The 27,788-nt window shown below is 37.2% G+C and overlaps 1 protein-coding gene across 2 annotated transcripts in view; it reads left to right on the top strand.

Moving 5' to 3' along the window:
* Positions 1–27,788, top strand: part of LOC126976687 (moesin/ezrin/radixin homolog 1) — a 68,353-nt gene that overhangs the window by 24,421 nt on the left and 16,144 nt on the right. For both annotated transcript variants that reach the window (XM_050825186.1, XM_050825185.1), the window contains one exon: positions 4,754–4,933. In XM_050825186.1, coding sequence (XP_050681143.1) covers positions 4,754–4,933 — 180 coding nt within the window. The remainder of the gene's footprint in view (positions 1–4,753; positions 4,934–27,788) is intronic.

The raw sequence follows: 27,788 nt of genomic DNA, 5'->3' as shown, positions 1-27,788 counted from the left end.
CTCTACTCACATCTTTTAGCCCATATTATAATTATTATCAATTCAATAACCACATTCCTACATAAGCCATTATATGTTATCTTCACGAGTCTAGAAAGATAGATATTCAAATTCAAATATTCTTATTCAAAATAGGATGTGAAATCACTTATTGAAAGTAAAAAACTACCACCCATTTCAAAATTAATGCCTAAGACCTGAGAACGGGCGCAACAAACTCAGCGGGCTTTTTTTTCATCGAAAAAATATGTTTACTAAGTAATTATTAAACTTATTATTTAATAGCCTGAGGGCGGTCACTCCATTCCCAATGTGTGGTATCATTGAGAAAATAATTTATGTTATAGTAACCTTTACCACACAAACGTTTTTTAACAATTCCTTTGAATAACGTAATACTTTTGTTTTGAACATTTTCTGGAATCTTGTTGTAAAAGCATATACATCGCCCCACAAAAGACTTACTAACTCGACTTGGCCGAGTAGTAGGCATTATAAGTTTCTTAATTCTTCAGTAATCTTCTATCGCTTAATTTTATGAGAACTGGAAATTTGAGTACCAGTGCCTAACCGAAAAGTTACGTTGCCTAATTGTTGCCTGTCTAATATTTTTAAAGACTTTTCCTTGCTCCAAAAAAACACTATATACTACAAACATACTGCAGTAGTTATTTTATAGTGCTGCGAAAATTCTTTTAGTTATTTTGTGTAGTAACAAATGATATCTAATTTTCATATTTAGTCACGTATTAGTCAATTAATCGAGACTTTATTCCATAAAAATGCTTTTGTTTTGGGGTTGAGTGATATAAATAAATTGCATCCAATGTTATTAGATAGTGATGAGACAATCTACTCCGGAAGATCACATCCGCTTGGCAAGATTTCAACGCAACAATTAAATATAGACTCAAAACAATATGTGAAGCTATTTTTGAATAAGTCGTTGTGTCATTGCTTTCTTTATCCGAAATATTACATCAGAATGAGATTTAGTTTATAATAACAATGTTCTACTTACTTCTTTGCCACGTGAAAAGTCAATAAAAAAGTATGCTACTATACTTGGTACCAGTGGTAGGATCCAACGGCGCCTATTTCTGCCGTGAAGCTTGTAATGTGTAAGCATTACTGTGTTTCGGTCTGAAGGGCGCCGTAGCTAGTGAAATTACTGGGCAAATGAGACTTAACATCTTATGTTTCAGGGTACGAGCGCAATTGTAGTGTCGCTCAGAATTTTTGGGGTTTTTCAAGAATCCTGAGCGGCATTGCTTTGTAATGGGCAATGCGTATCAATTACCGTCCGCTGAACGTCCTGCTCGTTTCGTCCCTTATTTTCATTAAAAAAATGCTTAATTGTTTCGGCGCGGCAATATGAGTATTAAATTTCGGATTTTACGAAGTTCCACGCGCAAGAGTTTTTTTTTAATATGAACAGAACAACGTCTGTCGGGTCAGCTAGTATATATATAAGAGATTTCCACGTATATAGTCACGCTTCACGATATCTCTGGAACCATTAGAGCTAAAGACTTGAAATTTGGTAGGAATATTCCTTTCGCCGAGTATAGGCAAGCTTAGAACGGATTTTACGAAATTCCACCCGCAAGAGTTTGCTTTATGACGCAGAATATTTCCAATCTAAGCGAGAGACTTAAATAGCGCTCCTTGAACGAGTAGCTACCGCCGCAGAGCTGGTGTCAAGACAATGACACCTGCTGCCATAAGTATTATGTTTATAATAAGCAAGGAGACAAATAATAACAACTAATAGCTCTACTTATAATTCTTATTACAGACTAGCTGACCTGGCAAACGTTGTTTTGCCATATAAATTATTTTTAGAGTTAGACCGTTTCTTGGACATTGCAAGATTACTTTATTTTTCTAAAATAAATTTTTTTTTCTGTAGCCTAAGTTACTCCTTATTACATAAGCTACCTGCCAATAAAAGTCCCGTCATAATCGGTCCAGCCATTTCAGAGATTAGGCGGAACAAACAGACAGACAGACAAATTGTAAAAAATATAATTTTGCTGTACGTACCGTATATATATTCATATACATGTAATAAAAAACGGTTATTTCAATATTACAAACAGACAATCCCAATTTTATTGATATGTATAGATAAATGCATCTATATACTTTAGTAGCTTTCACTGTAATACTTGTGACCGTCAAATAACGTCTAGTCAAGTCCTGGTTATGCCATAACAAGTCTTCTACGTGACGTGGGCAGCCTTGTGTTATACAGGATAAGGATTGGTCGTCTAGTATGTCGTACTTACATTTTTTTTTATGAAAATATTCGTCTCGACGAGCAGGGCGTTCAGCTGATGGTTATTGATACGACCTGCCCATTACAATGCAGTGACGCTCAGGATTCTTGAAAAGCCCAATCATTCTGAGCGGCATTCAAGGGCGTGCACATCATATAGGCAATTAGGCAGTGCCTACCTCGTTATGAACCTAAATAAATATAGCACTAGTGTTAAAGTTCATTTACTACATACAACTTATGTCGTACTGTGGGACTAAAGCGCAACTATGACTAGTTAGATCTACAGTGCCTACATTGCTAGAAAACCAATGCACGCCCCTGGTGGCACTACAGTTGCGCTCGTCATCTTAAGACATAAGGTGTTAAGCCTCATTTGCCCAGTAATTTCCCTAGCTATGGCGCCTTAAAACCGAAACACAGTATTGTTTACACATTACTGCTTCATGGCGGAAGTAGGCGCCGTTGTGGTACCCATAATCCAGCCGGCATCCTGTGCAAAGGAGCGTACCACTAGTACCACAACATCCAGTTGTTTCTTTCATTTATTTATTTGCATCGCTTTGGCTAACACAAAATTAAAACATAAAAAAATGACATTCTAGTAACACAAGTCGGAGTCTAGTGAATTCTATTCAAGAGCAGCTAAAAAGACAATTTAAAAACAAATAATATGTACTATAATAATAATATGTATTTCACTTTTATCCGCTTTTTCCAACTAATTGTGGTTTAGGACTTTTTTCTAATATTTTTGAACACTTTTAGTTAATTTTATTGTTAACTACAGTTGCAATAACCACATAAGAAACTATGAATAGTTTAGACAATGCGGAACTAGTATAGAATTGAGTCGTAAGTTCAAGATAACTGCTCCAGCGAAATTCATGAAAATGTTCAAGGTATCAAAAAATAAATAAAAAGGGGAGCCTTTGGCTTCAAACTATTTTTAAAAACTTCCCAGAAGGTTGGCCAATAAAATGAGCCAAATTCAAATTTAGCTTTGGACGTCAACTTCTCGGCCACACAGTATATGTGCGTATTTATATTGTATCGTCCGCCAGTTATCTAAAGTCGCTAAAGAGTAAACATGTACAAGTCCCTGGTTGCTAGGTTTGTGGGACATTCACATTGTGTGCTGATAACAATAGCAAGCTTGCACAATTCTCACTTGTGGCATTCGAGCACGTTTTCCAATTGATTTTCTTTGAATTTGTTTTTTCCTCGGTAAACTAGTGACCTTACCGATAGCCGAATACTGGCATTATTTTATGTGAAGCAACTCGTGTTTTACCGCTCAAATTAAAAGTATCATATTGTGGGTTAAATAAATATGACATGAATGATACTTTTCAGGCATATAAATAGCTGTTTATTCAACAACTTATCTCTTATGAGACTTAACATCTTATGTCTCAAGATGACGAGCGGCACTGCAATTTAATGGGGAGGGTGTATTAATTACCATTAGCTGAACGTCCTGCTCGTCTCGTTCCGTATTTTCATAAAAAAACTGTCAATAAAGCAAATAAGACATTCTGTATTGGCTGCGTTGGCAAAAAATGTCTGTCCAATAGTATTTGAAATCAACTGGGTTCCATTATAGATGAAAATTTTACGGTGAACACTTCTAAAGACATTATTTAAAAAATGCTTATAAAAGACATTATTTGTTTAGGAACTATTTATTCATGTATATTTTGTCAAAACATATTGACGCATAAAAGAGCTGCATTTGCTGAAAACTACATAATAATTATTCCATCTACTAGGCTCCGTAAAATTGCTAAATATTTTAAAGTGGGCTGTGTTATCTTATATATATATATAATCTGAATCTCGGAAACGGCTCCAACGATTTTCATAAAATTAAGTATGCAGGGGATTTCGGGGGTGATAAATCGATCTAGCTAGGTTTCAATTTAAAAAAAATGGTTTTATCCATGTTTGAATGAGAAACAGCTACAATAACATTAGAATACAAAGGTAAATTTCGCCACTATATACAAGACTATTATAGCTCAGATGGGACATTGGTTGATCCGGAAAGCAGAAGACCCCGGTTCGAATCCAGATGTCCTATTAGTTTTTTTTTTGTTCAAGTTTTGTACATTCTTAAAAATCCGAGCAAGGCTCGGTCGTCCGGATATTATTTTATAATAAACGTAACATAATATCGTAAAAAAAATTAAACATCTAAGGCCTAAATGTGGAAGATTATTTGAATGATGATAGTTGGGATTAATGTTTTTAAATTTATTGTTAATGAATATTGGTACACTCATTTGAATGCTATTGTAACTTTTGTACTTCATCCTGACTTGCACTAAATAACTTATAAAGTTTTACAGTGAATAAAGATTGTTCTGAATTTGAATAAGAATTTTATGCCATACGATTGGCAACAAATTCTTATGTAGTTGTCTTGATTGATTGTTTGATTTTGGTATTAATACTGGTATCACTATCCAGATGAACGTACGGGTGACGACGATGGACGCGGAGCTGGAGTTCGCGATCCAGCACACCACCACGGGCAAGCAGCTCTTCGATCAGGTCGTCAAGACCATAGGCCTTCGTGAGGTCTGGTTCTTCGGCCTGCAGTACACAGACTCCAAGGGCGACCTCACGTGGATCAAGCTCTACAAGAAAGTGAGTATCTCATTTCTTATTAATAATATTAACTTTAATCTGACTGAATTATTTTCATGGAGAATATTGGAACATTTGTTTTCCTGTCAATTGTAAATTATTGCGATCAATGTGTTGCCAAATCGTTGTGAATGATTTACAGTATTAGCGCGCCATGTTTCTCGACAAACCAAGTATGAATAGGTATCGGGACTTATCGCTAATGTATTTATACAATGGAAAGAAAAGTGTTAAAAGTTATCGCTTAGTAGAGCACCTCGATAGTATTTATCGTTGATGTCGGTGCTCGTATCAATAAGAAAAGATTAAATATTACAATATTGCTATTGCTTTTCGTGTCTTACTTTTCGCAAAATAGTTGCCGTCATGCAATAATTATCATTCAAATCATGATCGCCAAGTCGATTGTTCTTGCCCCGGGTATTTGTGAAATGGTTTTCCTGCAGTTATCTTCTATTGGCATTGACCCGGTAAACCAATGTCGCCATGTTGGTACCAAAATGTTAAATTACCCTCATAAGGCCTCCGAACGTAATGAGGGCGACGAGTTGTTAAACAGTCGCAGATTAAATCGTACTTCCGAATCAATGTGTCCTTACTTGCATTAATTATGAGGGTATTTTTAACAACATAAGTTGATACAAAAATAATCTTAATACGTATTAAGTATCGTGCGTTTTGATGGTTGCAATTGGTTGAAGCAGGTGAAGATGAAGATTATCCACGTTTTAATAATAATAATAATTAATTTCTAGTGTCGATGAAATTATACGATGGTTTATATATAAAATAATGTTAATTTCCGTTCCAAGATGGCTCCTTTGTCTTGACGATTCTGAAATATTTATCTACAAATATGAAATTGATGCATTTCTATTCTACCCGTCCGATTTTGATCCGTTGAAGTGGATATATGATTACGATCAAATTGCTTTATTGTATAAAAAATCGATAAAGTTCTTATTGTGGAGCGAATTGTGACGTTTGATTCGATGTGGATTATATACGATAATCGCAAGCGAACATAGCAATGGATAACTCCTTGTCAAATGCCAAAACAGTGTCCTAAGGGGGAAGCTTACCCAAAGATGATGGCAACTGTTTGTTGGTCACTTCATGATTTAATTCACTACAGCTTCCTCAAATCCGGCTAAGCAATAACAGCTGATCCATATTGCAATGATATTCGGAGATCGATGGTAAGACCTGCAGTGAGGGAGCCGGCTCGAGAAACCGTTTTAACTCTACAGGACATTAATAAGAAACCCTCCGGCTTCTTCCGTACTCGATAGACATGGCCCCAAAAGAACCCCTCTCGTGAGATGGCAAAAGTGAGAATACCTCGATGATAAATCAATTCTTACCCTATTGAAAATGTTTGAACTTTTCATTACAAAAAAAGTTGTGTGCGTGTAATTCTTTAAAGTTTGCGACATATCACTGATACGATTTGATTTAAATCAAATATATATCATAATTTTATTAAGATTTATAATAATTTATCTTACATATAATGATATAATGTATGTAGTGTACATTGATATTATTCATTTAAATACGAAACGTAACTATCTATCTTGGCTAACTTATATCTATCTCTCAACTTCCGTTCGCACTCGCACACCTCGCCCGATCACACTTTTCGTAATGCTCTCATCACGGATTCACCAGATTACTCCTTAAGTCAAGCGGTCAACGAAAGAACTTGCAGATATTGCCTCGAGGCCGATGAAACGCCTCTTCATCTCCTCTGCAATTGCGGCCCACTAATGCATAAGCGTAACACCATCCTTGGCGATAATACCCTACACCCAGATGCTGTTTTCAATACTCGCGTCAAGAAGATACTGCGGTTCACAAACGCGGCAGCGCTTGACGACGAGCTATAATTATGAGTGGCGAACACAAAGGTTCAATACTAGGACCCAATTAGGACTAGGCATATAGACACCCTCTGCAAATAATAAAGGCAATTTCATATAATATTAACCCCTTACCTAAATTGTGGAGACAATTGTGATGCTTGTACCGTGACATAATGAACCGTATTCAGTGGCTCCGGTCTCGTGATCTCGTCATTAATATTTCCATTGGGCCTGCGTACCGCGGTGTATGAGTCACGGTCGGCAGCGTTCGTCCCAGCTCGCTTCATAATTGATAACGGTCAGATTTAACTACCGACACATGCTCGCCTTGTGATGCCACCAGAATGCCTACTTCGAACTCAAAACCGTTGAAGAATTCGTCATGTTCGTCGAATACTTGCGAGATTTTATGGTTAGTTGGAATATTGTCATGTTTACATCCTGATTCGGATGACGACTAGCGCCGTCGTGGTATGACGCGGTTGTTAATACAAACAATCTAGGGTTATTAATAACGATGTCCAATATTCTGATTTAATGAATATAACTTTTATGTGGAAACTGTTAGAGTCGAAAGTGGCAAACCATCCTGTTTGTGTGAGAGTTTGATTTCGTCCTCTACCTGGTATTGGTAACAATTGCACAATTAAATAAATATAAAAAATACTGGTGAAAGTATTAGCACTGTAGCTATACATAGTTACTTACCAGTGGGAGGTTGCTTTGCACAGGATGCCGGCTAGATTATGGGTACCTATTTCTACTACAACGGCGCCTATTTCTGCCGTGAAGCAGTAATGTGTAAACATTATTGTGTTTCGGTCTGAAGGGCGCCGTAGCTAGTTAAATTACTGGGCAAATGAGACTTAACATCTAATTTCACAAGGTGACGAGGGCAATTGTATTGCCGCTCAGAATTTTTGTGTTTTTCAAGAATCTTGAGCGGCACTATATTATTTGGACAGGGCGTATCAATTACCATTAACTGAACGTCCCGCTCGTCTCGCCCCTTATTTTGATAAAAAAAAAATGTACACAACGTGTAGTGTTCCAGAAATATATATCCGATTGTTGTTGGGACTAAACTCTAGCAACAATTACTATTGTCCTCAACATCGACGCAAGCAGAATGCTTTACGTCAAAGCATTAGCTACTTTTCTTTATATTTTTATTTTTGCAATCGTAACTGCATTGGTTTTATAATCTGTTGCTCTCAAAGACCTAAACCTTTTTTGCGTATCTAATCCCAACTGTACATTTCCAAGGCAAAAGAACGTCAAAATTTCACCAAAGACAGATATTTTCTTGCAATTCAAATTTCATACGTTGGTATACTGATTTGATTCATGCAAAATTATTAAAACTTTCGTGAGACATTGTTATTCATTTGAAACAGCTTAGCTCACGTTCAATTGGTAAAGGTGCCGACTAGTATATACGACCACGTCAACAACCGATAAAAACATTGAAGCAGTGAAGAAAATGATTTTGGATAATCATAGAATAACTATCAGAGAGGTTGCTGATGATGTTGGCATATCGTTCGGCTCATGCCAAGCAATTTTTACGGATGTTTTAGGCATGAAACTTGCGGCAGCGGAGATTGTTCCAAAATTGCTAAATTTTTAGCAAAAACAACGTCGCATGGACATCGCTCAGGAGCTGTTGAACATCTTCGACGACGATCCAGATATCCTCAAAAAGGTCATAACTGGTGACGATTCATGGGTGTATGGCTATGACATTGTAACCAAAGCCCAATCATCCCAATGGAAGCGTCCAGAAGAGCCAATATAAAATCGAAACAGGAGCTGTTGGCGATACCAAAAAGCGCGTTTCAGAAGTGTTTCGAGGGGGATTCGATATCTGAGGGGGATTACTTTGAAGGGGACAAGATTGAACAGTTATTGATGACTAAATACTTTTCGAAAAAATTTAAAATAACGGTTATTTTTTGATCAGACCTCGTATATGTAGGTTGTTGCGAGCTAATTTAAATGTGATTGCCGATGAAGCGACGAACAAAATACAAATAGAATGTACCCTCGCTGATGTAACAGCACGCCGTGACATAACGTGACAACAGTACTGATATGATTTTCCTATGTGCTACGTGAAAATATGCCCCAAGGTAGACATGAGTCGTGCTCATCGTAGATGAGTTTGTTTTAAATATTGTTGGAAAGGTTGTTTACTATTTAATTGTGTGGCTTGGCTTTAACGGCCGTTTTCAATAATGTGTCTCTAGTTACGGATACATTGCTGTCACCGTTTACGGCCGTTCCCAATATACTATCTACAGATAGAGATAAATTACTACCTTCTACTGTCAGTAATTAGCTGTCCCAATATACCCGATAAGTCATTCTTATCGCCTTATATTGGGACGCGTGAATTGCAATTGCCATACAAACTTTATAAACGTAAGCTAAACGTCGTCACATTGGCAGACAGCATGCACGGATAAGGTGAGTTACCGTCGATAAGATTATTAGGACAGAAAAGTCAACGATAGTTACGATTTTTATCTCAAGTAAGAGATAGACTGAATATTGGGATCCTTTAATGACAAGATCTTATCTATCCATAGTTATGTCCAATATTGAGCAGCTTATCAACTGTAAAGTTGATCCTGTAGATGAAGCAACAACCTGAGAGTTCGACAAGACACATACAAGATTTATCAATGATACGTCACTCGAACGGTTGGCTCAGTGGAAGATGATCTCTCCGCAAGGAACGCGAGAGGTCGCGGGTTCGAGTCCGCATCTTTCTTAAATTTTTGATTATATTCAATACTTTTGTTTTGTGTAATCAAATATTCATATAAGTATATAGGTTTAGGTTGGTTTTGTTCTTTTTTTACTATATATACCAACTGACGTCACCACAAAAGAACAAAATGGCATTCAGCGGTTTTTTTTAAATGTGAAATTCAATATCGCCAATTGCCAATAAACATTTTAATGCTCACAGTTGTAATTTTTTTAGAATATTCCTCGTGAGTGAGACTAGAATATCTGTGATCAGTTATTAGTGCGCCGCGGATGGTAACAATTATTTAGTAAACATTATAGTTAACCTTGACGTAAGACACATGGAGCGTGTCGTTGATGATGTCACTTCCTATACCATCAGTGATAAATCTTAGTGTGGCGAAGCGGCTGCTAATTATGAATTAAAATCGCATTTGAAATGTTGCCATAACATTTTATTTAAATAAATTTAATTCAATCGATCAGAATTTATATAGGAAATACATTTACCCATACCCCCTGCGTACCTTTATGGCACAGGGAGTGTGGGACTCAACCACTTAGACAGTCTTAGGCCAAGTTTTTCAATTCCACCTTCGCACGACACGCCACAAGTTAGGATATCATCCCCACCATCTGGATGTGTGGCGGTCCTCCGCAGTGCGGTTTTCAAGGAGCTTTCTTCCACGTACTACTAAGCTGTGGAATGAGCTTCCTTGTGCGGTGTTTCCGGGACGATACGACATGGGTACCTTCAAAAAAAGCGCGTACACCTTCCTTATATGCCGGCAAAGGCTCTTGTGATTCCTCTGGTGTTGCAAGAGAATGTGGGCGGCGGTGATCACTTAACACCAGGTGACCCGTACGCTCGTTTGTCCTATTCCATAAAAAAAAAGTCTGGTAGGGAAAACCTCATCGAAATTATAGAGTTACCCTTTTTGTGAGGTTCTCGGAGATCCTTGCAGGGCATTTCACTGGAGAATCATAAATTTGCTTAGTGCAACCGAAATTATATTATCGATGAAGAAGAGCAGGGTCTTCTGCCACCAGTATTTTAAACTTAGTAGATTGTCAATTTTTTTTTATTTTCATTACATTTCATTAATTGATCATTATCAGATTTAATAATGCACACGCCACAAGTTAGGATATCATCCCCACCATCTGGATGTGTGGCTGTCCTCCACAGTACGGTTTTCAAGGAGCTTTGTTCCACGTATTACAATGCTGTGGCTTGAATGAGCTTCCTTGTGCGGTGTTTCCGGGACGCTACGACATGGGTACCTTCAAAAAAAGCGCGTACACCTTCAGTACGGCAACGCTCCTGTGATTCCTCTGCTGTTGCAAGAGAATGTGGTCAGTGGTGATAACATGACACCAGGTGACCCGTACGCCCGTTTTGTCCTCCTTTCCAATATGTCAAAAAAACATATACATGAATGGTAGATAGACTAACAGACGGAATACGATATAAAAAGAATCGTATTAAGTCAATATGTCGGAGAGATTACAGAAATATGTCTTGATGTTCTCAAAAGTATCACAGTACTCAATGACAGAGTGACACTTACGTAATCGTGAGTCGCGGCGGCCGCGGCTAGAGCCTCCGATATGATAATCATGCTAATAATAGCACCGCCGTGTGAGCGACACGACATAATTTTCCTCATCTTGTGACTTCCGCGCCCTATTTGAAAGATACTTTAAAAATTAGAAATGTGTCCTGAGACACAGTAGGTAGAAGTGAATCTTCAACGGACAAAGTTTAAAAACATGTTCAAAGATTCCCGTCAATATTTTTAAAGAAATATATTTCAAAAACTTCTTAGCTACGGCGCTCTTCACTGCAGGAATAGGCGCCGTTGTGGTTCCCATAATGTAGCCGGCATCCTATGCAAAGTAGCCTCCCACTGGTAAAAGTAACTGTTGAGTTAAGATGTCAATTAATATTATAAGATCGCAATCCTCATGAATATTCACATTTGAAACGAACCCGGCTACATAACCGCCGATAACTGTTCATCTAACATTCATGTTCATTTATAGTACTTGTATGACTAAGCACTAACTTCAGATAAGTCTTCTATCAACTGTATAAATTAATATTATCAAACGCCAGCTCGGTTGACTCACAGTAGTTTCTACGAAGTTTATATGAGCATTATTTAAATTATATCACTCACGAGTAAAACATTTACATAGAAAGCGAAAAATTTTGTGTTTACTTAGTATGACTAATATATTATTATTGTTAAAAAAGCAACGCGTAAGTAAAAGTTATTTTAATTTTATTACAGTACATACCACGGATGGTTTTATCTGAGTATTAAATTTATTAAATACTAGCTGAACCGGCAAACGTTAATTTGCTACATAAATTATTTTTAGAGTTAAACCGTTTTTCTAAAATAAAAGATTTTTCTAAAAATAAACGTAGCTCAAGTTACTCCTCATTACATCAGCTACCTGCCAATAAAAGACCCGGCAAAATCTGTCCAGCCATTTCAGAGATTAGCCGGAATAAACAGACAGACGGACAGACAAAAATTGTAAGAAATGTTATTTTGTTGTATATATATTTATATACATGTACTAAAAACAGACACTCCAATTTTTTTATATGTTTGGATTTTTTTAGTTTTATTGTAACGAACTCTGGAAGAGTTTACCGTTATATTGATAATGATTTTTCATTTAGATGGAGCTATAAAACAAAGAAATTTCACGTTACTAAGTAACATATATCTATTCAAATGTTGTGAGCCCTCTTGAGTGTTAATTCCGCCAAAATTCGTCTTCAATCAATTCGACACGTATTTCGCCTCTACACGAGGCATTCTCAGGGGATGTTGACTCGCCCAATTCTGGCACGAGAGTCTTGCGAAGAATTTGGCGAAGACTCTCGTCCTCTCCTCTATAGTCTTCGTATATATAATCTTATTTAATAAAGCCTTCATTATCCAAGAAGCCTTAATATATTCTTGAATTCGTCCTCAGTGAGTTCATTTGGATTTGATGATCAATGCATTACTAGTTTAGTTATTATTACATCGCCTCAAATTTGTTCGTCCATTTTGGACTTGTCACATTACAGCCGGACGCGGAGAAGGGTTGTGTAGTTGGATCATTAATTTCAACAACTGCTTTCCAGTTATGTTGGCAGAGTTATCTCAGGAGTTTGATTTAAGATCAAGTTCCAGTGAGGCACCGTGAGTTCGAACCCCACACGCCAAATTTTAACACAAGAGTCTCGCGAAGAATTTGGCAAAGACTCGTGCCAGAATTTGGCGAGCCAACATCTCCTGAGGATGCCTCGTGTAGAGGCGAAACACGTTTCGAATTTTGAATAACTATGGATTTCCGCAAACGACTAATTCAATAAATTATCTAAGTGATATCTGTAAATAGTTAAGTATTTTTAGTCAAGAACAAAAGCATTATGTTATTTTGGTAAATGACGTCATTGTATACGGGAAAGTGGTCGTAATACTACTATGTAGATATATTGATTTACATAGAACTGCAATAGAACCTGAATCACAAGTTGTTGGGTTTTCCCACCTTTATGATAATATATATCGTTTGGACATGGATCTAAATCTGTATTATTTTATTTATTTTCATGGAATAAACAGTCTTTAATAAATGAAATACATGATATAGGTAAAATGAATATCGACAATGAGTCCCATGCCAGTTAAACATAAGAAAATGTTTAAAGTCACGGACTAGTACAGCTCACCGCTCTTCGACAACACTTCCCTCAAAGCCTCGCCTAATATCGGAATACTGGGTCTCGAAATCTCGAGCGATTGCCAATTTCGTGGTCATCTGGAAGGCAAAGCCAAATTGGGTTCAAAGAAACTGGGCGTCATTAATAGAGCACGGCAATACTTCAAGCCGGCCCACATACTAGCGCTCTACAAAGCGCAGGTCCGGCCACACATGGAGTATTGCTGTCATCTCTGGTCTGGCGCACCCCAGTATCAGCTCGATCCATTTGACCGCGTGCAACGCAGAGCAGCTCGAATTATCGATACGACATGGGTACCTTCAAAAAAAGCGCGTACACCTTTCTTAAAGGCCGGCAACGCTCCTGTGATTCCTCTGGTGTTGCAAGAGATTATGGGCGGCGGTGATCACTTAACAACAGGTGACCCGTACGCTCGTTTGTCCCCCTATTCCATATAAAAAAAAAGAAGGACTGCGCGCCGTGATATTAGCAAGTGAAGCACCGTTATGTGTGCGGTTTCGGGGTTACCAGTTACACAATTTTTTTCTCCCTTAAATAATCATACATCCACAAATACTTTTATGTTTTTGTTTTAACACTTTTTCACAACGCACGACGGCATTTTTAAAATATTTTATTGAGACGCAAACTGATCTGTCACAGACGATGACAATTCTCATAATGGCCGCCTATCGGCCTGTAGTAGTGTAAGTGTGTGCGTGGGGCTATGTATTTACACGTTAATCGGCTTGTTCTGGTGCTACACTGTTATGTAAGGTGACACGGAGTCCTTATTTTTTTACTAGTCCGTGGTTTAAAGTATAGACACAACCTATACATTGTTATCACAGTTTTGACAATTATCTAAAAAGAGTACAATATCTTTCATTATTTACCAATTGAAAGAATTATATTTGTTACATCTCAGAATTTATTAACGAGTTTCTCCAATTGTTTAACGGTTATGAATTAACACAACAATTATGTAAATTGAAACAACTCTCTTGAATTGAAAGTTTTCGTGGTGCGATTCGCTGGCCGCGCGACTGTGTAATATGTAATAGTCTGTAAAGCAATATATTTCTCGACCTTGTGCGTTATCGATACTCGTACCTTGTACAAGAACAATGAGTAGATTAATTATATTGAAGTAACCTCTTTTGAATTTTATCGGTTATGGTATTAGTCGTTATGGTAGAACCTGCAAAACAAACCTGAAAGATATTTATAACCCGCAGTTAAGGTTACTCAAAACAATTGTACCAAAACATGTACTAAATAAAAATAAGGAAAATTATGATCGGCTCTTAGGACATTGTTATGTTATGAATGTACATGATAAAGCTGAATTTTCTATTTTAACCGAAATTTATAATCCCACTCTGTTAATCCAAAAAAATAGACCCCTAAGTTTACGACAACTTAATATAAATCACAAGTACTTCTTATCAAAAATTAATGATAAATATGGGAAAAGAACTGTGAATTACGTAATACCAGATTACATTAACGAACTGCCCAAAGAGTTGCAAGAAATGTACATGAATACCAAGAAAATCAAAACTCGCTTTAAAAGATACTTCCTGAAAAAAGAATAGGTTTTGAAAAAAAGAGTTGAAAATTGAATGGCTCTTGGTACCCAAATAAGCCCGTTAGGTTTTCGTGGTACTTACTTATTTCAAAAAATGTTATTTAAGTGTTCTGTATTTTTAGGTACATATTTTTCACCTATTGATATTCAAGTAACAAAGCCTTCTTTTATCGTATTCATTCCTATGGTGTTTAATCAATCGTGATAAGTCCAAAACTCCAATAAATATGCTGGATATGATATTAGTTCTATATTCAAATGTTAAATTCAAATATTTTTATTCAAAATCACTTATTGAACGTCAAAAACTACCACGCATTCAAAATAGACTGCCTGAGAAGTATGGACGCAAGAAACTCAGCTGGTTTTTTTTTATAAAAATATGGATTTCAATGTAATATATATAATTAAAGACTGAATGTGTTCGATTTATTCCCAGTCTGTGGGTATCATTAAGAAAATCGTTTATGCTATATTAACCTTTCCCACACAAACGTTTTATTAACAATTCTTTTAAATTTCGTAAGTAACTCGCGTTGATCAAAGAAAATAATACTAAAGTATAGCTTAGCAACTTGTATGATTTCTGTTCATCCGTGGCAGATAGCTACGTTGGTAATAATTATCAAAGTTAGCATCATTGGTGAGTGTGAAAAGTTGCAAAGCCGGTTTTGTCGCGGCCCATTCCGAATTCGAACGTTACCAACGCGGAGTACAGGCACCGGCCGCGTGCTGGAGCCGTCCAGGTCAGCTCATTGAGTCGCCGTGTGCGCGGTGGAGCGTGCCCGCCTGACCTCGTTCCCACGGCTCCAGCTCCAGGTGGACGCGAGCCTCTCACCTTGACCCGCGACGCCGCAGAGGTCACGCGAAGGACGAACGCCTCCGTGACTGATTCTTTTTATACAAATACTTGCCGTTCCCGCGAAGGCGAATTTTAAAAGGAAGGAACGTTGGAATTCGAAAAATTATCTAGGCAAATTCATAAACCATATAGGATAATTTTTGCATCGAATGGTGGTTCGAGTTTCATGTCGATATGATCAGTGTCTTAGACGTGAATGAGCCTCAAACAAAGACCATTTTCATTATATATCTTAATATATTTAAATTACGTGACACGTTGTTTGTCCGCGATAGACTCCTAAACTAATGATCAGATTTTAATGGGGATTACTTCATGGAGTGCAGTTTGGTCCAACTTGAGAGATAGGATACTTTTTATATCGATTTGGGACCCATAATTATTTTTATTTCCAATATATGTTTTGTATGGACATATTTTGCAGTGAGAGAATTTATTGACGCACGCTTCGACAGTTCTGCTGTGAAACGATTTCATTATAACAACAAGGAGCATACGTTACGAAATAATTCTTGATGTTATGAAAAATTATTTGACAAATACATAAAAAAACAGTATTTTATTTACTATTCACAGTACAACGTCTGTCGGGTCAGCTAGTATATATATAGACTGTGATGATTTACTGAGCATGAATTCCGCTAATTTTGTCTTTAACCAATTCGACCCGTGTTTCAAAAGTCTTGAGTCTCGTGCTGTTATTAATACCTTTCCTCTGTAGGTAAGATTGCTGACAGTGCAATCCTCTTCCATCTAACTCAGCATCCTACATATTTCCTATATTCAACTCTCATCCAGTACGCTCCGAGCATCCATAACCCATAACCACACTCGTTTTTAAATTGTGTGACAATTTGGCGAGTCTACACCTGTCGAGGATGCCTCGTGCAGAGGCGAAACATGTGTCCAATTGATTAAAGACAAGATTAGCGGAATTTAATAATCACAGAAATTGGATTGTTATGGATGCCCCCAAAATAACGCCAAATTCAATAAATGTTTCTTTTTGTCAGTCGCTGTTTTGGCGTTTCACAACGCATCTCCTCACTTTGTCATACTTCGTTCGGAGAATTCTGACATTAGATTTAGTTGTGGTCACAAACTTATACTTTGTCACGACTATATTACACGCCCCACACCGGTTCTATGACCCCACACTGTGAAAGACGATTATTATGTTAATATCAATACATATATAATTTAAGAAAATTTGGCTGGTAACATTGATTGCGATTTGGCAGCACATCTCTACGTACATATCATAATAAAATCGTTAAAATAGAAAAAGGCATTACCGAAGCCATAACAGTCGTTTATAGAATATATTTTGTCTGTTTGTAAGTGTACGGGCATAACGCAAAAACTGCTGAATAGATTTAATTTTGCATGAACATTATATATAACAATTGTCATGGCATGGCGTGAAGCCTGTGAAAAAAAATGTTGAGTTTCAGTTCTAAGTATGATGTATGAGTAATATTAAGTTTTTTTTTTGTATGAAAATGTTAATGTGGTTCACAGAATACATCTACTTACCAAGTTTCAACAGAATAATTCCTATAGTTTCGGAAAAAAGTGGCTGTGACATACAGACGGACAGACACACGTGGCGAATCCATAAGGGTTCCGTTTTTTGCCATTTGGCTACGGAACGCAAAAAACCCGTGTCGAAGTCATCTTTAAATTTTTTTTGTAACATAACACCGAGTAAGTTTGCTGCTTTACGGCCGTTCCCAATATACTATCTACAGATAGAGATAAATTACTATCTTCTGCTGTCAGTAGGTAGCTGTCAATAATCTGAAGCTGTCCCAATATACCCGATAAGTCATTCTTATCGCCTTATATTGGGACGCGTGAATTGCAATTTCCATACAAACTTCTATCGCTGGTAAGCGTGCACGGATAAGGTGAGTTACCGTCGATAAGTTTATTGGGACAGAAAAGTCAACGATAGTTAGGTACGATTTTTATCTCAAGTAAGAGATAGACTGTGTATTGGGAATGGCCGTTATAGTGTTCAGGCAACAGACAACGTCGCCGGCAGCAGCTAGTCCACGTATCTCGTGTGTCACGCCGGTTATTAAGTCGTCCCGGCACCCGATACATTGACACCGGCCGCTGTTTGCTCTTAACGAGTGTTTTGACTAAGTTGCCTCAGATAAACTCACTCTCTTGTTCACCCACAGTGCAATGAACCTGATTAAAGTAATTTGTATTTCATTCGATTAACAACTTTATCTTAATTGTTTTGAACACTTTAATTGCCTTTTTATTTTCGCTGTTACAATTTTTGCTTCAAATACATAGGTAATTCAAATGGCGCTCAAACTTAGCAATCATTTACTGAGAATTCAAAGTTTCAAGAATCTTCGGTACACAAAACGTTTCGTTTTTATGCTGTCCATACTTGATGACTCGTAATTAATGTTTGGTAACTTTTAATGAACATACATTTGAAAATCTGCTGTTGTCATTTGCATGGCAACATATTATTATGTATCCCGTATTCACTTACACTGACCGACTTCCACATAGATGTGATATAGGTATGTACTTCTTCACAAAGCTGTAGAATTAAGAAAAACTCCGGGAGTGTCGGTTGAAGTGAAAACTTTAACATTAACGTTGTGCGTTTTTGAATATTTTGGAATGGTTAGGGAATAATTTCGAACGAATTGATTTATTTATCAGTATATATGTATAGCATTTATGTGGTTAAATACAATATTCATAAACAATATGTTATGTTTTTTTTTTATAGTGATAACCCTCACTTTGAGGTTTAATACACAAATAAAATTTTATGAACGATGCGGGATTCGAACCCACGACCTCCGGCGTTCCGTGCTGTAGATGAAGCCACAACCTGAGAGTTGAACAAAACAAACAGAATTTTATAACAAGGCGGTACTCGAACGGTCAGCTCAGTTGGTTAGAGCACCGGCACGGAACGCCGGAGGTCGTGGGTTCGAATCCCGCATCGTTCATAAAATTTTGTTTTTAAATTTTATTTGTGTACAATATTCATTTTTTGTGCTATCGTACACAAAAATGACAATTTATATTATGTACTTATTCAACTTACAAATTATATTTCTCTTTTCTCTTAACGCCGACTCAACGCCGCTAAAGAAGTTTTCACTTCAAAAGATAATGTAACGTTTGTATTGAATAACTAGTTGATAAGAATTATTAACAGCTTTATTACTAATGGAATTTGATTGTGGCATCGTGAGTCAGTCGCAGTGGGCGGACGTGGTAAGGACCTGAGCCGCGCTGACGATGCCACATCGGTATTCCATGCTCGCATACAATTACTTATAGATCATACATTATAATGTTAAGAGGTATTTCTCATATGTAAGAGAAAAAAAACAATGGTATTTACTTACTTAGTCACAATAGTCATAGAACATACTGCAACAAAAGTTGGTAATCGTCGTGAAGCTACATCAGTTCGTAAAAGGGTTTGACATTGGGAGAAGAACTGATGTGAATTCTAGAACAATGTTCATGTCGCGCTGACGCTACGTGGGTGAGACAAAAAAATTGTGCGACGAGGACAGCTGCACCTTCGATTAAAAAATTTAAGTTAAAATCTTAATAATCAGTCGCGACAATGTCTTCCAAGGAAAATTAAAACCAAGCCAAAAAGTAACGAAACTTTGGTCAAAAAAACGTATTGTCGGAATTTTCTACTAGGCTTTTGTTTGCGGCTTATAAGAACGTTTTTTGCACTGTTTGAAGTATTCTAGCTTCCTAGCTTCCTCTAATTGTTCTTTATCTACGCATCGTAAACTTCTCTGGATACATTATAATCGGCCAGTATTAGCGAAATTTAATAATTTTACAGATTCCACAGAGTACGAAAAAAGTACAAACCGTACAAAAAAATGTTATGCCTCTTCTGAAATATATTTATGATAATAACTATTATAGTGTGAAGATGAAGTGAAACCAAAAAATAGCAACTTATAAAGAAGTGATCACGTAAGAGATTTCCGGATGATTGATGGTCGTGATACGTTCTGTTGGCCCTTCCGGTACGCGACACGGTAACACGAGACGTGGCAACGTTTGAGAGATTCAAATGTAAAACATACGGCCGGTAGGTAATGGGAAAAGTTGAATGATTCGCGTGAGTAAGGCGCGGTAACGAGACGCCGCGGTGAAAGTGGCCGACGGAGCTGGAAACGACCTTGTACCGCCGGACTTGGTGATGTTTTTTTATGAAAATAAGGGACGAGACGAGCTGGACGTTCAGCTGATGGTAATTGATACGCTCTGCAAATTACAATGAAGTGCCGCTCAGGATTCTTGAAAATCCCCAAAAACTATGAGCGTCACTATAATTGCGCTCGTCAACTTGAGTCATAAGATGCTAAGTCTCGTTTGCCCAGTAAATTCACTAGCTACGGCACCCTTCACGCCGAAACACAATAATGCTTACCGCAGAAAAAGGCGCCGTTGTGGAACCCATAATCTAGCCGGCATCCTGTGTAAAACTTGGGCCAAGAAACACGGTTTGCTGACTGTAGCTCGCTGGGCAGTCTTCAGTAGAATTGATTCCTGTGTCTCGCTGAACCAGACAAGTTGAGAAACGGACTTAAATTTTGACAGGCGAATCCACCACAACCCAAACCTTGAGAAATTCTGATGTAGAAACCAAAATTTACGTATTCACATCATTTCAAGCCAGACTCTTAAGCAGACAACGCGCCCTTTAATTGGTTTTGCTAGAGCGAGTGAATGGCGATAATCACTTTCCAACATCCATCTTTTATTTCTTTAAAGAAAAATTTATTTAAATATTGATAATATTGTGGCTTCGTTCATATTCATCGACAGACGTTTTGTATTTCTGTGTTAATATATCAGAGTGTTTTGCAGTGATCCAAAAAATAAATACATACATATCTATAAAATCTGATATCCTATGTAAGTCGCACTTAGTTTTCAGTAGTACACTAAATGGGCTGGCGATAATGATACTAGGCCATGTAAATAAAAATATTGCAAGTCTTTCAAGGTCCGAGGGCTAAAGATCTAGACTGTGCGAGAATTTGTGAATAATAAAGGGTAATGCGGTGCGGGGTACATGATGGTTGAATGGCGTAGCTGCGAGCACCTGACGAGCGCCGCCGCGCAGGTGGTGTGGGAGCGAGATGGACGCTCTCTCTGTCGCGTGTGGGGCGACGCGTGCGACCGGTATCATTAGTTTCACTTCACTAATCGATAGCTCTCAATGGCATCTTGCATTAGCAGACTGATACTGATGTTTGTAATGCACTATTCGCGTGCAAGTGTTTTCTTCAGTACGACAACAGAACAGAAAACATAAGATGTGAACTCATTTTGTTATAGGCTGTACTTCTACCTTAATACACTAATCCAACCGAACAGTCGCCGGATAAAAATGTGTATGTAAGTTATGCATAATGTAAAATATGCCGAGTAGGCTGTGGGTCATTTGATTGCGAAATTACAGTAAAATATATATTATCCATCTATTTCTTATTAGTCTCTAATCTCAAGTATAGCTGGTATAGTAGGATATGTTTTTATCGAGTTTGCTATGGGATAGAGATAAGCGATCGATACAGTAATTAGCATCGATAGGGTAGCGGATGGTTGGAGTGATCCAACCAGGAGGGCCAACTTTTCTGGAAGAAATAGAGTATATTTATTTTCATAGAGAATAAATACAGAGTACAGATTAATAAAAAATGAGTATAATGTAACTATATTTTCAAAAACGATTTATTCCTCCAACAACTCGTCACGTTTGCTTTATTTTCTCACCTGCGTGTACTGCATTCACAAACCAGTGTATTTACTGCAGTTAAAAGAAAGCCTTTATATTTTGTTTAATGTCATCGAGTATAGCTATGGAAAATGAGTACTTTAACGTATCTAATTAGTGTTAAAGATAAATAGAAGCAACCCTAGATCCAACTGCACCTGAGGTTGCCAAATAAGTGATGCGCGAGGTACCATACAACATGCTCGTCCCAATGAATGGCGCCAGTAAGTAATTCAAGAAAGCAACTTGTACGAAATCCTTGTCAAGAATGCAGTTGTCCCCACCTTAGCCAAACGTTAGGCTAGCTGCGCTCTCCGATTGGAACTTAGTAACGCCATGCACAAGGTCATAGAAGCATTGGCGCCATTCATCAATGAACAACTTTTTGTCCATAGTCGTACAGTGTACTCCGATAATAAAATATAAGAGCCTGTATGACCATGCCGTGCTCAATTTGAAAAACCCGGAAATTAGGTAGATATTTCCGACCCCAAAAAGCGCCGTGTTGCATTATTTTAAGACATGCAACATATAGAATTGTTTGTTAAAGTACTTTAAACTTTATTAAAAAAAAACCCGCTGAGTTTCTTGCGCCCATTCTTCTCAGGTCTGAGGCATTCTCTTTTGAATGGGTGGTTTTTGACGTTCATTAAGTGATTTTAAATCCTATTTTGAATAAAAATATTTGAATTTGAAGCTATAGTGGATACACCGTGTTTTATTGTCAGTATGAGTCGTCGTCCGTAGTTACGCACACACTAATTACGGGAACCGCATCCGTACCTGGCACAGTGACGCGAGCGTGGCGGCGACGGCTTTGACACAGATTTTAACAGCAGCCCGTGTTAGATGTGAGGCTGGCGCGGATTGTTTGGGAGCAGGTGAAGCAAGCACGTAGGAATGCTAGCGTAAGAACAGCTGATTGTGCGCACGAGGTCGACGACCCGAACTTTCGCCGCTCCCACGGCACGGTGCTGCCTTGCTCAATGCGCGCGGGACTTGGATCAATTCGCACCACCTACATTATACATAGGTGACACGATAAATGAATGTCTGAGCTTACATATTCACAGATTATTCGACTAAACTACGAAGGCTTCACGAATGTTTTTAAATGCCCGTATAGTAGTTAAATCTGGTTGTGTGTAACTAGGAAACCTTTGCTATCGATACTTAATTCCAAACAAGCCTTGAGAAAAAACGTTTAATTATGATTAAGCTAAAAATAAATCATTAGCTGTCCGAAATGAATGTATCCAATCGCATAATATTCGTAATACTGAAATATACCAATGTGAGAATTAGTAAAATTGGACATTTTGAATCACAATTTGATCGCTACCAAGTATGAACCTACTGTGCAGTACTAACATAGTATTTGGCACTAGCCGAAGACGATCGCCCGAAGAACAGCCAAATGTATAACCACGGCCGTTAAGAGACTGGTGGCGACGGAAGAGGATGACGAAGAGGCTGCTTACGACAGAGCTGATGACTTGGTAATGTGGTACGATGCTAGACTCGTTGACGTGTAGTGATCCGGTAGGAAGCTAAATTGATAGATATAGGGAAAGAGCATACTCTCACCGTAAAGGCCGGCAACGCATTCCTTGACACCAATTGCTGCGGATGTCCATGGGTTACCTCACCACTCCGCATCCCGTTGCCCGTTTGCCCCCTCTTATATAGAAAAAATAAAGTGCTAGGATGAAATCCTTACCGTAATCCGAATAAAAGACGATTATTCACAATAATGGTACGCTAACTAGTAGTAAATGGTATACGTTAGTGTGTAGCTAGTACTGTACCTACTTGTAACTTGATTAGGTAAAATGCTAGATTACAGTTACACTTGCGGGTAGGCGATTGGGTATATTAGTATTTATCAACGGCCGTTTTCAATAACCTATCTATCCTTAGTTTAACTTACTAGACGTAGACAAATCTACACATTACAATAACCTATCGACATAAAGCATTGGACTCTAACTGGATAGATAAGATCTTGTCATTAAACGGTAACAGCAATGTATCCGTAAGTTAAACTAAGGATAGATAGGTTATTGAAAACGGCCGATAGTATGTGCTAGACTTACTTGCGAATAGGCGTGATATTATTAACATGTATGTTATATTTGTTCACCTTAATTTATTATGGCGTCCATTTCTTTTTAATATAATTGCCTTCACATACATATATTTCTACAAAATTATATGAATAAAACATTTTATACTTTCGCTTACCTTATTTTTGTCAATACTTATTGAATGAAGTAATAAGCATACGGAAGTAATTTTAATTAGTTTTTTTTTAAATATATTTCGTGTCTATAAGCTTCAATGTTACAATCACTGTTCAATGCTATCGTCATTTCCATATTTTTATATCAAAGTGTTGTCGAAAATGCACTTGTACAATAATATGTTGCTACTCGACGTACTTAATAATAATAATAATAATATTGACACACTTTTTTACACATATTTTTTTGCCCCAAGTTAAGCATATATAGCCTGTGTTATGGGTTACAAGACAACGATATATTTAATACAATATACTTATTTAAACATACATTTAAACATCCATGACTCGGAAACAAACATCCAAAAAAAACGCTGCTTAACAGTAACGCTGACTTCACAATCGTATTCCTTGGCATAGTTAATGTTAAAATGTGAAATATCTAATATTTATTTACTTTAGACAGGTCGCTTTTTAGCGATTTAACATTAACAACAGCTAGCCAAGAATAACAGTTATGACGTCATCTAAAAATTATTGTCAAGGGTGCAACACATTTTTTGCTTAACCGTTAGTTTAACATGTTAAGTACTTTTATATAGTTGATGCATTAACCCAACCTAGGTTTTGTAACATGTTTAACTTTAACTATAATGTAATGCAGGTATATTACAGGTTCATTACAGGTTTACTACTCGGAACTGTATAATTTTGAAATGACAAATGATTCAATAGTGAAGTAGTGTTTGTTTATCGGAGGTTGCGTCACCGTATCTTATCGTCGATCTAGCATTCCGTCCCCGGTCGGCGTGACATGTTGCCAAACACACATTCCTTTACATTTTTCATTTATATGCTAGATACATAGTTTTCTATAGATAACAAACTGAAATTAAAGAATTAAGAAAGGCAATTTTTGGTTCTAGTGCGACTATATTTTGTCTGTATACTCTTTTTGCTAATATTACTAGTTATTTAGCGATTGTGAGTTAGGCCAACGCATATTAACTTCGATTACATAATTCCCAAAGTGTGATAAACTAGATGTTTGGCATCAATGACGTTCTATTCACATAAAAGCACATAATAATATCATTCGCAGTCTGATATCGGAACGGAAAAGTGTGCAAAAGACAATGTAGGCACACTTCTCTCGTACGTCGTCTGTCAACTGTCACTGTCAAAAACGGGTTCTAAATTCAACATATGTAAACCAAAACCGAATAAATGTTTTACATTGCTGCTTATTGACCAAGAATATTTTATACAACTGGAGTAAATGCGGCAATGTATAGATATAGCAGTCTATATTTGTCTATAGGTATGTATAGAACGTCATTGTTTGGCATTATTTTTTTAAGTGTAGCCCGGTGTGGTACAAAATAGTGAAATACCATCGTATAGTATCTTAAAACAAAGGAACATTTCATACATTTTCGTACATTTCGATATTAAGATTAAGGTTGGTACTTATATACATGTGTGTGTATTTTCGCATTATTTGCATGTTTCCTTTATTTTAAGTCCGTCGCTATATAATTAGCCGATAAATAGCTTATCCTGTAGTAATATGACAACAACACGTATTATGGTACTTGTGAAAGATGTCTATCTTTATGATTGTTTTGTGAACTGAAGCTGAATTGTAATTAATTGTTGCCTTTTTAACGCTTCCTCTGGATCTATTGGGCACGCCACGAAGTCAGGGTCGCTTCCGTTCTCTAGATGGGTAAGAAGTTATATAATAAGCACACAAATTTGTACTGTATTCATTTATTTTATAAAGTGTACCGTGACAACCCTACAAGCTCACGCCCGGATACGTACACACACACGCATAAAATGTAATGAGCAGTAAGTCTACTGTGACTGTTTGATGTGACACTAGCATAACCACAGGCAGTTTGGTCAACGGAAAACAATATGCTGATAACAGAAGGACCGTAAAGGAGTACATATTATTATTATCTATTATATTATTATGTTCATATGTCCTTGTTTATGTTCCAACCATCATAATATAATTAACTAGTCTTGCCATAAATATTGTTGCAAGGATCATAATATTTTTATATTATTATATTTATTGCTATAGTGCGTCTGTCAGTTTATTAAAATATCAAGCTCAGTCACAATTATCTCTATAGGCTTCAATACGATTTTTTAAAGGTTGAGGCAAAGGAAACATGCCCTTACTCCATGGGAAATGTCTTCACTGTCAAACGTATGGATTGTTATAGGGTCTCCAAATTAAGGTGGCATTTAGAGCGTGCCACACTCTCCAAAATTTACCTTTAACCATAATACAGCAAATTAAGATCTGGACTACATGTTAGTCAGTCTTAAAATCTGAAACCTACTTAATCAAAAACGTTGGTTACCAAGCACCCTTATGTGGACGGAGCTTTATGACACGCACAAGTCTTATTGAAATTACCATTTCCTAGTTATTTGGAGTTGTTTAGAGACTTCAACATCTTTGTCACGTCAAGCCACTCTGTGATAGCTTAAAACCCAAACCCTGAAGTCAGATAATGCCCACGTTTTACTCTGCTGAATGAGCTTGAGTTTAGTAATCATTTCTCGTCTGTTAATAAAAGGTTTCCTTCGAGTGCCGTTTAAGAAGTTGTCTTAATTAGACTGACTTGATTGACCAGCATATTAATAACTTCTGTTAAATAACGACCAGTGCATCTCATGATTTCTTCTTATTCTTTCCAACACTTGCCTGACTTTACCCATGCAAATAGCCTAGTGCACAAACATTCGACTAGTTCCAAGCGCACGAAGAGTTTCAAAAAGAGAAGTCAAAGAGTTCGGTAAATGTGTGATACTCAATATATTCGCACACACTGATTGCTTATTGTCTTGACTTTCTGAAGTGACAACCGAGCGACCTCTATCAATAAGCAATAATTGATTTGCTTGTGTATAAATGTGCCAACGTAAAGGCCAGTCATAATAGGGTTTTATGAGTCCCTTCAATTTAAGAACACAATTTGTTCCATTTCGTAATTATACAACATTACCTTCTAGCTTCCCAGTATCAGTGACGTGCGGAGTCCTATTAGAATCAATTTGGAAACACGTGAACATCGCAGGAACAGTTTACGCGCCCGTTGTAACTGTTTCGTTGACCGTTTAATCAAATTTGTAGCAATTAACACAGCGGAGAGTTGTTCAAATGTTTGTGTTAATGAGTGGTAATAAGGTCTAATTTTGTAGTTGATCGATGGCTCTATATGAATGAGTTTAAGGGCTGTGTAACGGAAACGGCGGTCTGAGAATCTCGTGAACATTAGATCGGGGGTTTCCGGCTGTGGTTTGGATGTTAATTTAAGTATTTGTCTCTAAACAGTAGTGTCTCTATTGTATTTTGAATTAGTTGAGGGCATTTTTTTTTTATGAAAATAAGTGGCGAGACGAGCAGGACGTTCAGCTGATGGTAATTGTTACGCCCTGCCATTACAATGCAGTGCCGCTCACGAATCTTGAAATATCCAAAAATTCTGAGCGGCAGTACAACTGCGCTCGTCACCTTGATACATAGGATGTCAAGTCTCATTTGCCGAGTAATTCCAGTAGCTACGGCGCCCTTCGGACCGAAACACAGTAATGCTTAAACATTACTGCTTCAAGGCAGAAATAGGCAATTGTATTCATTCGAATGCGAACTGTATATATATATACATAAAACTAGGTATATTTTATATTAATAGACCTAGTATTATTAGTTGCAAGATGCTCTTAAGTAGTTAGGACGATCACAATATGTTACCTCTTACAGTTGACTGGCTCTCAAACGGAAGACGTTAATGGCACGAGCACACATATTTAATCATTATTCGATTAACACTGTGTACGTTATTATATATAAATAATACAAGCACTAAATATTCAGACACTTTATATATCAGTTATTATAAAACAAGAATATATACAAAATGCATTTGCAGAACAATCTTCTCCATACACGCTCCTTTCTGCAGTGTTCAGTAA

Source organism: Leptidea sinapis, chromosome 42, assembly GCF_905404315.1.
Source record: "Leptidea sinapis chromosome 42, ilLepSina1.1, whole genome shotgun sequence".
NCBI lineage: Eukaryota > Metazoa > Arthropoda > Insecta > Lepidoptera > Pieridae > Leptidea > Leptidea sinapis.
The sequence above is the reverse complement of the archived record's forward strand: the minus strand, read 5'-3'. Positions and strand labels throughout refer to the sequence as shown.